Source organism: Artemia franciscana, chromosome 14 (genome assembly GCF_032884065.1).
Source record: "Artemia franciscana chromosome 14, ASM3288406v1, whole genome shotgun sequence".
In the NCBI taxonomy this organism is placed as follows: domain Eukaryota; kingdom Metazoa; phylum Arthropoda; class Branchiopoda; order Anostraca; family Artemiidae; genus Artemia; species Artemia franciscana.
Genome location: NC_088876.1, coordinates 30074181 through 30088035, shown reverse-complemented (window position 1 = coordinate 30088035; position 13855 = coordinate 30074181). Strand labels below are relative to the sequence as shown.

At 35.3% G+C, this 13855-nt stretch overlaps 1 protein-coding gene across 1 annotated transcript in view; it reads left to right on the top strand.

Annotated features, from left to right (window-relative positions):
• Positions 1–13855, top strand: part of LOC136035556 (uncharacterized) — an 88616-nt gene that overhangs the window by 41599 nt on the left and 33162 nt on the right. The window contains exon 4 of the mRNA XM_065717424.1: positions 7319–7381. Coding sequence (XP_065573496.1) covers positions 7319–7381 — 63 coding nt within the window. The remainder of the gene's footprint in view (positions 1–7318; positions 7382–13855) is intronic.

Here is a 13855-nt window from a genome sequence, read left to right as displayed (position 1 = left end):
AGCTCATAATAATCCTCGGCAATGAGGGGTTCGCAACTCTTACTAGTTGGTGTACCTATTTTTTGTTTCCGTTGTATTTGATGGTAAGACCAATTTGGTTCCAGTGGTAAGACATTTAGGGGACTTGTAAATAATAATCGGCTGTAAGGCTACAATCATCTTTAGCAATGAGGAGTTTGCAACTTTTGCGAGTTGGTGTACCTAGTATGTATTTTAGCATCCTTACAGATTAAAAACTTCAGCGTTTAGTCGCAGCGAGGAAACAAAACCAAAGTGTTGCTCTCGCAACACTTTACTCGGCGAAGCCGAGCAAAGGTTGCCGCAACACCTCATGTTGCCCATGCAAAGAGATCTAGTTTGTTTTCAAAATATTATTTTATTCTTGATATTAATGGAAATAACCATTCATGAATCAACCACAAATAGCCATTTTATTTTCACTTGACAGTTTTTTCAAACGTATCTGTAAACTTTTAGTTACTATTGGGCCGTGATTCACTCTTTACTAGGTTGCAGCTATTACTGCTACTATGAATCTTACGTTTTACTCATTACGTTTAAACATATCCATGGAAATTTACGAGAAAATATGGCTGCTCTTTGAAAAAAGGAAATAGAGTCCCAAGTGGTTGGTTTATTAATCTTTACGAAGATTAAACCTTCAAATTCCGTATATTAGAAAAAAATTCTGCGGTGGTTTAAGTTCCTATCTAAAAATGTGGAATTTATACTCTTTCCGCAAAGGACGAACACGTATTTGTGTTGATTTCATTGCTTGTTTTTTTCCCAAGGGGGGAAAGTCAGTTTTTCATGATTTCTGAAGACTAGGAATCATAATTCTCAGTTCTGGATTTATAGTTCTAAGGAAATTGTGAGTCACTTTCCTTATTTAACGATATGAATATATTCTATATTATTATATAGCAGCATTTTTTTTTGCATAATGATGAAAGTTACCGGTTGCCAACTTTCGAAGAATGTACACGAGGTTACACGCTCAGGTCATGGCGCGAGGAAGCGCGCAAAGATAGAAGTATCTTGCTCGTGGCAGAAAAAATGGTTCTTCATTATAAATATTTGATTGCAGAGAGTTACCAATCCCTCGAGTAAAAGTCTCTGTTACTGAAAATCACAGTAAATTTATTAGGTGTATTATTACAGTCCTTTTTAGTGAGATTGACAGCAAAATATCAGTATCTCGCATAATCAGGAGAAAGCAAAGAAAACAAAATCAAATATTAGAAACCAGATTAATATAGCATATGAAGTCTAATCTCGAACAGATAATTTTTCAAACTTGAATAGATAATTTTTCAAAGTTGAATAGATAATTTTTCAGCGTATGGTTTGAAATTCGGATACCATGAAAACGCTATGACAGCGGCGGTTGTATGTAAGCCATTATAACTATTAATATCTTCTAAATTACTACATCAATTAGAGCTCCTAAAATACCAACCATTTTTATCTGACATGTAAGATGAAGCTCTGTCTTAATTATGCCTTTTTCCGGCAAAGTCGGCCGAGTGAAAACAGTTTTTTGTTCATCAGATTTGATTCTCTCCAAAAATGGCCACTTCTAATCTAACTAGCTCAACCTTCAAGCCTTAAAAAGCCACATTGGAAAGAAGAACTGCCTGAAAAGTCGAAAAGCACCGATGAAGAAGACACAACTTCACTTATCCTTGCATTTTTTCAGCCACCTGGACGAAACCAACATAATCTCCAAGGGTACCTAATCCTTTGTCCTGGTATCCAAAATAAACGGGTGAATTTCCTACTTTCTTCAAAATGGGAAATCGAAAAATCCCTGTAGTCCATTTTTCTCAAACTGAGAAGAGGGGAAGGGAGGTGGGTGGGTCGCGGTCCCATAGACAGGGTTCACAGTTGTTCAGAAAACTTAGTGCTCACATTACAAAGGAATATTTAGTTTGTTAATTTATAAATTTTAAACATATGTGAACATAAGAAAACAAAAATAAAAAGGTATAAAATGAAAAGGCTAGTAAGTTAAAAGCAAGTAAGATAATTATGTTTAACTGATAAAACAGATAATTACGCTTAGTTTATATTTATTTTAAGGGGATAGTGAGGTAGCTGACCCTAATTTTGACTTTGAGGGAAGTGGTTTAGGAAATTAAGAAGCTGATATACAGTGTTGTAGCTTTACACGTATGCTTATCTTATAGAACCACGAGATATAGGAGCGGAAACGAAATATATCCTGGTTTCTTTCCTTCTTTGTGTAATCTATGATTGAGGAAATATAGGGAGGGAAAAATTTACTTTTAGATTAAGCAGACTAAGGATAAATTTAAGTGTGTAATATTCAGGGGTGTAGCCTCAGTACTTTTATTTGGAAGGGGGGTAAGATGGGGTCCTATTCAAGTGGTAGTGAAGAAACGTAACTTTAATAAACACGCTACTTGGTGAACATAAAACATTACTACTACTACTACTACTACTACTACTACTACTACTACTACTACTACTACTACTACTACTAATAACTCACTGCAGCACCAAGCTACCTGAGGCCTACACAGCTACGCAAGCTCCTCCTCCAACCTAATCTATTTAAAGCCTCCCTCTTTACACCCTCCCAGGAAATTCCTATTTCCTTTAAATCTTTATTTATGACATCCTCCCAACCCGGACAAGGACGACCTGCTTTCCGTGTAGCCCCAGACGGTTGGCCAAAAAGGAAAGTCTTCGGTAATCTGTCATCCTTCATCCGTAGAACGTGTTGCTAAAATCGTCAGCAATGAGCTGCTGCAGACGACAGTAGTATAGCATAAACAAGCTTTTAGAAAGCGAAGGTGAATATTGTGTACACCTGGGGTTTTCAGCCTGATTCACCCCTAATGCTGCTGTATATATCCCTCCTCCACTTCCCCCTAACCCAAACGCCAAGCATAGGATGCTCAATTTCGTAATTGAACCAGGCGCTATTTCAATAGCTCTGGGATCACGCGCTATGAATTTCTTGTAATTTTGAATGGATTTTGACTCTGTAAGATTTGATTTGTTGTACTAAACTTTTGGTATACGTGATTTATTGAAATGTTATTTATGATTATCATTATATTGATTTGTTTGTGGGTTCCTGATTTATATCAATAAATAGCATTGATAAACAGCAGACAACATAAAGTTGAAATAAAAGCCATAGGCAGTGCAATAGCGCTGTCTAAATAAAGATACAGGATAACTAAAAGTATTACCACAGATTGTGTAACATTATATCGAGGAATATTCCCCACATTTAAATAGTGACCATATTTCTAATTTGAAAGATTAAAAAATAAAGTCGGAATCTTTACCTTATTCATTTGACATTGTTTGACAAAGAATATCCGGAAAATCTGAGCTGTTTCTAGCATCCTTGCGACAGAAAATTTATATTAATTAATAATTACCAGGGATGCCAGTTGGAAGAGAAAATTGACGGTTAGAGTTTGAAATTATCTTCCCCTTTGTATCGTTGTTTAAAAAAGAATTCTATAAAAATTATTAATTTTTTTTGTGTAAATCAGGGTATGGGGGGGTAAACATTTTCAGAGGGGGGTTACACTAAATATCGTTCTATAATTCCTTTCGCAAGCGAATCTCGGTTTCCTAGCTCTGCATAATAAAACTGATAACAATAGAAAATGTGTTGAGAATGAGAATAGGTTGGTACCACTTATAAATTCACACAAAATTCCTAAATTTGAGAAAAATACACATATTTTGTTTATATTCACTGTATTCTATTCTCAGTAGACATTTTGTACAGCACGCTGATGCAGACGGCGCTGATGCACCATCCAGCATGCTGGCGCTGATGCAGAGATATGTGTCCCCCACGTAGCGCTGGCGTTGTGTGAAATGGGATTAATTTCAGTCATAATTCTTAGCACATTTGTGTCATTTCTTTTTTTGGAGGTGGTTAAAAGAAATAATTAGAAAAACAAAAATTGCCAGAATTAAACATAGTATTATATATAGAGGCAGTTTTACATTTATGGGTTAGTGTAGCCCTACTAACTACTACTACTACTAACAACTCACCGCAGCACCAAGCCACCTGCGGCTAACACAGCTACGCACGCTCCTCCTCCATTCCGATTTATTCAGAGCCTCTCTCCAAACACAAGTATGTGAATCCGAAACATAAGAAATAGGGTTTTATCAGTACTAATTAGGCATTCAATGACAAATAAGAGAATGAAGTTTCAATTAAATGCTGGAAATAAAAATTAGAATAATTAAATGACTTCTGGAGCGGACCGCCTCTACCACATTTCATGACCAAACTACTATCAATTTGACCTATCTAGCTATAGCATGAAAATCATTATAAAAAGAACTAAGTCTTATTTTCTTTTTCAATGATTTCTTTTTCACTCAAGAAATTATATTCACGGTATATCTACCTTCTTTTTCTTCAATTTTTCCATTTCTGTCCTATTTAGAGATGGTGAGGGTGCATTCATTTCCAATTCTGAAAGTTCTAAAATAAGAGAATCTAATCTTGAGCTGATAGATTTTAGGAAGTAGGCTAAAATCACCTTAAATATCAGGGAAAAAATTAATCTGAGCCGATGTGGCAAAAAAAGAAAGCATAAAACATTTTTAAATTTTGAGATTAACTAGGCTCAAATTTTTACTTGATGGTAAGGTTTCAAAGGCAGAATAGTTGAGAAAAATACTAACGTGGAACATACTATGAAGTGTAGCAGAACCCCTATTTTTCTCTTTTTCCTTATGTTAAGAATGAACGTAGATTAATTAAAAAAAATATATGCTCAAAATAAAGAGCAAATTTGACAATTAAAACGGCCATCAGTTTTAAATCTACTTAATAAATTACATTTTTTCTTCAAATTATTGGAGACGAAATGCCCCCTCCCCTCACGCCCCGCATCAACGCCACTGGTAATATTGGTGTGAGGAAATTTTTACTCTTTGGAAACTAGGGAAACTCGAGAAAATATTTGAGAGGAGTTAGGACGAAGACAGTTCCTTTTTTAAAGTTCAATATGTGCAGTAATGGGGCATATCCAGGAATTTTTTTCAGGGAGTATTTTTGGGTGGGGGTTGGGATACAAAAAAGTTTAAAAGCGCATCAAAACTTGTTTATGTGTATTTTCTTACATTTTAACAAGTCAGACAATTTTTGGGGTGAGGAAGGGGGTCAAACCCTACCCTTCCCTGAATACGGCCTTGATGGAAAAGACAACTAATATCTATATCTTTTTCGGGCCTTTGCCAGAAATTGAAAGCGTTAGGGGGATTTATTTTCCAGTGCTGCTTGAAAGTGATTTTAATATTTATAATTTTTTATAAAGGAATAATATTTTTTGGTGATCAAGTTTTTGAGATGGTTAGTTTGCTCAGGTATGATGCCCAAGGTATCTCTGTAGTTTTCTTTTGATTCTGAAGTTAATATACATTTTGTTGTCCATAGTTTTAAGTGATTTTTGTATATTAACCATGGCAAATTAGGGCTTTTAGATTAATAAATTTACTGTCATTTCATTATCATGTGGCAGAGACATACTTCCTTCATTGAGAACAGGGAAACCGGTCAGATTGAGACAAAAAGAACCTTAGTATACTTAACTGAACAACTGCCTTACAGCTTATATTTCCAAAATGTAACACGTTTCATGATAAATATCTTATGTATATGTATGTTTGCATATATGTATGTGTATATTGGTATACATACGTGTTTGGGCTTGTACATACGTCTTTACGCCTTTTTTGTGGGGCGTGTTTGGGGGGAGTTGGTCCATCTTCCCCTGTTGATGAGGTGAACAAAAGGTAATAAAATTTGCAAATTTGTTATATTTGTATGTTGAGGAATCTGGAAAGGGGAGTTATTTATTGCTATTTTATTTTTGAGGATAGCTCGAAATTGAAATTTAATGACTTTGGTTTAAATTTATGTATGTGGAATATTAGCAGAGGTAAGAATTGTTTAAATTTATGTATTATGTCTTTTTGTTCCCGACTTAGTCGAATTTTCTCTCTGTCGGGAATTTAATATGCTGTGTAAATTATACACAATTGGTGTTGTGGTGCTAATGTGGTGTTAATAATAAAACCTTGAACCTTTTTAATATGCCAAAATGAAGCTACATTATTATACAAGACTAATATTTTTTTTATATAGTTTTCTTTGGTATAAAATATTACACAACACTGTTTCTGCAAAACACGTATGAATCTCATTTTTGCTCTCTGCTAAGGTTAAGAAAGTGTAAGATTAGGGTGGCATGGACAGGTAATAACTTTTTACTATTTGCAGTGCTTTTTTTCCAAAATAGTGAGTTTTAAATACATCTAAAGGAATTACTTTCCAGTTGAAAAAACCGAATTGTGAAACCAGGGGAGATACATGTACGAACAATAATGACCACATAACTAATTGAGGCACTATAATTTTCTTCCATTAGATACTTATTGTTTAGTTTCTTCTTTTGCTATAATATTTAAAACAAAATTGTTTGCAAAACTTGGAAGTTCTTATTATGGGATAAAAATTACTTTTATTCAATTTGAATTTACAACTTCATCCCAGTCAAGCGACAATACGAAACCCAAAAAAAAGAAGAAAAATAAGCTAAAACAAAGAAAAGGCAATGCAAAACACAAAACTTTGCTGATGCATGGAGGCTCAGACATGGAGGTGATGAAAAACACACACATAGAACTGCAAACACCTAGACTAATCTGTAAAGAGGGTCATACATGTTTGCTGGGTTTCTCTGGGCCTATTCCCCCATATATCCAATGAAGTTTTTACATTTTCCTTTGAACTTTGTTTAATACACGTGTTTATCGTTACTGTACCTGTATTGTTACTGTTAATGTTTATTGTTAAAATAATTTAGTACGTTTTCATCTCGTAATATTCATTTCACGAGTATAAGAAAAAAGCAATCAAACCATATTCCAAAAATTTTACCTGTGGGTAAATACCGACTAAATTACCTGACTAATAACTCATGTAGGTGATCCAGCGTAGAGAAAAATGAAACTGCCTCCAATCCCACCGGTTTAATGCCTAGCTTCTTCTGTCGCTATATATCACTGAGAGACAATAACCAGGACTATCCCTCCACCTTAAGTGAAGGATCACACAAGGGCCCTTGCAGACTTGTTTGCAGACAATGGCTGACATGCCCTATATATATATATATATATATATATATATATATATATATATATATATATATATATATATATATATATATATATATATATATATATATATATATATATATATATATATATATTATTTTATAGGTTGTATATTTTTTTTCAGGTTCCAAATTTTGGATTTCCTTTTGGTGATTTAGATCGAAGGAGAGAACAGTTCGAAAATCAAGTAAGTCCATCCTTTGAAGTCGTTACAATACATTATCTTTCAAACAAAAGCTTGGAATCTAAAATGGAGTGCATTGTCCCTATAATTATTTAGTAAATTAATTCTACCTTTATAAAAACTGATAATGGTAGTCTGTGAAATTGAAAGTGATTGTCAACTGTGAAGACAGTAATTGGAACTGATATTCTTCAAATTTCTTTGTTTTAAAATTATGACAACAAAATAATTTAAAGAGCCCATTCTTTTGCCAAAATGATGCTAGTCATGTTGGTTACGCCAGTGGCCACCTTGTTAAGTGCAAAACTAATTAGCAGACGATTTTTTGTAGGGGGTGGGAGTTAACTAAAAAAGCTTAAAAATGCATAAAAAATTTGTTCATATACACTTTTGTTACTTTTTTACGAGTTGAACAAACATTTCAGGGGCAGCAAACTTCCTACCCCCTCATCCCATTTGGATATGGCCTTTGCCTTGATCAAAGTTACTGATTAGAGGAACTAGGTTTTAGACATGGTTCCGTACCTATATCTGTGTTTGGCCGGAACCAAAACAGTAAGAAATAGTAATTGTAAAATGGAACAGAAACAGAAACGCTGAAAAGAAGAAAAAGAAATTGTTTCTGTTTGGCAGATTTTCCCCCAAAAACATAAAACATCCTGTTTACTTAAAAAATGGCAAATTCTGTCTATCGGTCTGTCGGTCTGTCTGTCCCGGTTTTGCTAGTTTAGGCACTTCCAGGTAAGTTAGGACGATGAAATTTGGCAGGCATATCAAGAACCAGACTAAATTAAATTAGAAATTGTCGTTTCCCTGATTTGACAATCTGGGGGGAGGGGAGTGGGGAGCCGGTTAAATAGGAAAATCTAGAAAAAATGAGGTATTTTTAACTTACGAACGGGTGGTCAGATCTTATTGAAATTTGATCTTTAGAAGGATATCGCGTCTCAGAGCTCTTAATTTAAATTTCGACCGGATTCGGTGACAATGGGGGAGTTCGGGGAGCCTATAATCTTGGAAAACGCTTAGAGTGGAGTGATCGGTTTGAAACTTGGTGGGAAAAATAAGCAAAAGTCCTAGATACGTGATTGACATAACGGAACGGATTCACTCTATTCGGGGGAGTTGGGGGGAGGGTTAATTCTGAGAAATTAGAAAAAATGATGTATTTTTAACTTACGAAGGAGTTATCGGATCTTAATGAAATTTAATATTTAGAAGAACCTTGTAACTCAGATCTCTTATTTGAAAATTCCTACTGGATCCAGCGTAATTGAGGGGGGAGGGTGTTGGAGGGGGGAACCGGAAATATTGGAAAACACTTAAAGCGGAGAGATCAGGATGAAACTTGGTGGGAAGAATAAAAACAAATCCAAGATACGTGACTGACATAACCGGTCCGGATCTGCTCTCTTTTGTGGAGTTGGGGGGGGGGGAAGTTATTCGGAAAAATTAGAAAAATTTGGTATTTGTAACTTACTAATGGGTGATCAGATATTAATGAAGTTTGATATTTTTAAGGATATTGTGCTTTAGAGCTCTTATTTTAAATCTCGACCAGACCTCGTGACATTGGGGGGGGGAGTTGGAGGGAGAAACCGAAATTTTTGGAAAGTGTGAAAATTGAGGTATCTTTATCTTACGAATTGGTGATCGGATCTTAATGAAACTTGATACATAGAAGGATTTTATGTCTCGGATGCTCAATTTTCAATTCAAATTGGATCCGGGGACATAGGGGGTTGGAGGGGGAAATAGAAATCTTGGGAAATGCTTAGAGTGGAGAAATCGTGATGAAACTTTATGGGAAGAATAAGCACAAGTTATAGATACGTGATTGACATAATTGGAACGGATCCGTTCTCTTTGGAAGAGCTGGGAGGTGTTAATTTGGAAAAACTAGAAAAACTGAGGTATTTTTAACTTAAGAATGGGTGGCCGGGTCTTAATGAAATTTGACATTTAGAAGGAACTCATGTCTCAGCGCTCTTATTTCAAATCCCAACCGGATCTGTTAACATTTGGGGGAGTTGGAGGGGGAAACCAGAAATCTTGGGAAACGCTTAGAGTGGAGAAATCAGGATGATACTTGGTTGGTAAAATAAGCAAAGGTCATAGATACGTGATTGACGTAAACGTACTGGATCCGCTCTCTTTGGGGGAGTTAGGGGGTGGGGTTCAGTGCTTTGGCGAGTTCAGTGCTTATGGACGTGCTAGGACGATCAAAATTGGTAGGCGTGTCAGGGAGCTGCACAAATTGACTTGATAAAGTCGTTTTCACCGATTCGACCATCTGGGGGGCTGAAGGGACAGGAAAATTTAGAACAAATGAGGCATTTATAACTTACGAGTGGGTGATCAGATCTTAATGAATTTGATATTTAGAAGGACCTCGTGACTCGGAGCTCTTATTTTAAATCCCGACCGGCATTAAGCATCTGATTTTCCTTTTAAATAAATCTATTGATTCTTAGAATTTTGCTAGTGCTCATACCGTATGAGCTCTTGGTTTTTCCGGCCTCTTCACAAGTGCCATATGAGCTCTTAGCTCTTGTTCTTAAATAATATTCCGGTGAGAACGTTACAAAGAAGAAGAAAAAAAAAATCAATGTATGTGATACAGTTCAGATTTTTGAAAAGAGGAATTACTTATGGTCCACTGAACTTTTGGGAATGTCAAAATCCCTGACACTAAACTTGTAATGTATCGTCTATGAGATGTCAAAGATGAAAAGATTTTCGGTGGTTTACATGAATATTGACTTCAAAAAGTAAAAAATAATAGTGAAATCTATCAAATTCAAAAGATATCAAAGAGTCTTACACACAGAGGCAAAAGACCGTTGCTTTGCTTGTTGATTGGCTAGGATATAACTCTGATTTTTATTTTTGGGTAGCATTTGAAGACATTCAGAGCTTTTAATAGAAATGTCTGTTACCTTGATTGGGTGTTAGATTTCAGTCTCCCTCCACCAAAATCTTTTGTAACACATCCCACCTGAAATTCAAGCTGTAGAACGTGCTAGTGCAAGGCACTTCACGTCAGAGCGGTAAACTATGGATGACAAACGGCACCCTCATTATTGCAAAGGCATTTTTCAGATATTTCCATGGTACAAATATGCTTTAAATCTTATAATTTTAAATTTTAAATTCTTTAAATATGCGTTGGTTTGTGTTTCGGCAATTCAACCCGAAAATGATGCCCACCATGGCAATTCTTGCCACCGTGGAAAAGTGTGGATAGCACACGACACCCTCTGGCACCCTCGTCATTCCTAAGACATTTTAAAGATATTTTTGTGAGAAAAATCTTGCTTTAATTCCATTGGTTCGTGTTTTCTCAAACCACCTCCTCATGGTACACCACCACCGTAGCACACTATGACTGGCTTGTGGCATCCCTTTTACACTTTTTTCTTGGCACAAGGTACTCTTGATTTCTTGTTCCGGGATGAATATTGAATACATAATCATTTACCCAATGAAATATTTAAAACCAATGCTACGTTATATCTCACTGATTTAATACTTAACCTATCCTATCTAGTAAAAGTGTCTCTTTTTTCTTCGTTAGCATGTTTCCTGTACTAGTGAAAAAACGTATTGTGAAGGGTCATTTTCTTATTATTACTATTATAAGCAATGAGACTTTTGCTGCATAAAGCACAATACTTTAGGCAATTTAAAATGTGGTTTTGCTAATGCCAAGATTTTAATTAATACAATGTAGCTCGCAGGTATGTCCAATATATCGAATACCAATAGCTTTGCCGGATAGTTACGCGGCTCGGAGACAATAGTAGGGAAACACGTAATCCATAAGTTCTTCATAACGTTCCCGTTAGAAAACATTCCCCGAATCATAATATTAGGAATTGCTTTTTTGGCCAGCACACAGTTCCGTGGGGGGAAATCTGTTTCGATTCTTAAAGTGGACAAAAAGCTTTAATAACATAAAGGTTCTCTGAGTAAAAAAATCTTGAAGGGATTGTCTCGAGGAAGAAAAAAATCTTGAAGAAAATTAAATCTCGAAGAGAAAATGCATTGAAAGAAAAATGAAATCCTGAAGGAAAAATTTCCTGAAGTATTGTGTAGCATCCTACGTGTGCATCGTCATTGCGCAAGATCCCACGTGTGCACCGCCATTGCATAACACTAAAATGTTTCTGGCATTGAGTAACACTCGCGTGTGTACCCTTATTCTTAGCACCCATGGGTGTGCCGTTATCAGTCACAACCGGATATTCCCCACTTTACTGGCGGGCCCTGACCTCTAACAAGTCACGCGAGAATGCTTCATCCTTAACATAAGTATGCAATCCAATATTACGTAACAACCAAAGAAATCTGAAGAAAACATTACCTATTATGATAAAAACACCTCCATCTTGAAGAAAATTAATAATATATGCTTATTGAGGGAATCGCCGTAAAAAAAAATTCTTCGTAATCATAAATTTTTTGAGGTATCAGTACTCCTGAAATGCTTTATATTTCCTGTAATTCTGGGAGATTTTCCCCTCTTTTGGAAAAGGAAACGAATTTTCTCAGGCTCAAATCTTTCGATTAGTAACGTTAAACTGAATAGATTTGATATATTTGGAATCAGCACAAAAAGTCAAACTCTTTGATCGATTAATTGTTCTCGAAATTCCTTATTTTAGAGTTTTAATTATTGTTGGCCCGAGTCGCTTCTCGGGTTACCAAAAAACTACTTGGTACAGATGACAAAAAACTTGCAAATAGAATTCTAGTTTAAAATGAGACTTTTAAATGCATATAATAAACATGAATTTAGATATGCTTCAGTTTTTTTTTTATTCCCAAAACGTAGATGCTGTAAGCTTCCTTCTAAGAAAAGCTCTTACAGAAATAAGTTACAGGAAACTCAAAATATGTCATTCTTTCTGTGAAACACAAATATTAGGTCAACAGCGTTTATTCAACTCCGTTCACATAAGGTATAACTCAAAGGGATTACTCAATCGGAATCATGCTTATTATATTTCCTATTTTCCAGCAAGTTCAGGTCCTTCTCAAATAAGAAACTTAAGTTATACATAGCAATGGCCTGTTGAATTGATACATCTGGAACTAATAAATCCTATAACCCTATAATCTCTCGACCTTTCGGTCAAAGTTACAGCTGTAGGCTTGTCGAAAAATCACTTTTCCCAGCATTGCCAACAATTGTTTAGATTTTCTGGATATTCTTTGTAAAACAATGGCAAAAGGATAAGTTAATAATTATAGCTTTATTTTTCGAATGTTTTCAAATTTTAAATACTGTCCCTCAAAATTTGAAATATTTAAATATGTCAAATTTGAGATATTTCAAATAATTAATTTGAAATATCTCAAATTTGAAATATTGAATTGTGGGGAATATGTCACAATATAATGGTACACAATCTGTGGCAATACTCGACTTATCCTGTATCTATGCGTAGACAGCGCTATCGCGCTGCCTATGATTTTGTTTCGGCTTTTTGTGGCCCGGTTATATTAATGCTATTTACTAATGTAAACCGGTTAACCCACAAATAAATCAATTTAGTAAAAAAATCTTAAATGATTCTTCAATAAATCACGTACATTAAAAGTTTAATGTAACAAATTAAATCTTACAGGGTCAAAATCTTTTCAACATTATGAGGAAATGAATAGAGGGATAGGCGGGGCTATTAGAATAGACCTTGGTTTAATTATGAGCTTCAGCATTCTGTTTTGGGTGTTGGGGTTGGGGAAAGTAGAGGGGAATATGTACTGCAGCTTTAGTAGTGAATCTGGCTGAAAAAAGCCGAGTGCATGCAACATTGACCTTCGCCCACATGAAAGCTTCTTTACGCTATACTATTGTCGTCTACAGCAGCTCATTGCTGACAATTTTAGTAAAAGACAAGCACCAGCGCTTATATTTATGATTGTTTAATGTTTGTTAATTGTTTATAATGTCTTGTGTAATGTTTTTAAATTCCCAAAGTAGCGTGTTTGTTAAATACTCACTTTTCGTCACTACTACTTGAATAGTACCTACTTCAATAGCGCCCCGTGTTGCCCCCCATAAAAATACTGCAGGTGTGCCTCTGTTCACGAGGTATATAAACCCTAATGTTGCTCTGCAATTCATTGAAAAATAGTCTTACTGAGAGTTTCTTCCCGGATTGTTCATTCATTAAATTTTTTTAGGGTATTAGGGAGCATTAAAGTATATAAACCCTAATGTTTCTTTGAAGTTCCTTTAAACTAGTCTTACTGAGAATTTTTTCCCCGGGTGTTCATTCATTTAACTTCTTGGCTAAAAAACAGGCGTGTTGTGAGCCATTTGGCAATGTATACTATTATTGCACAGACTAACTGAATTAAGCTTTTCTTAAATACTCAGTCCATTCCTGGACGCCGACATCCTCAATCGCTACCTTATAAACATAACACACATCGTGGTCACTGCTTCTACTCTCAGAAACCACCTTA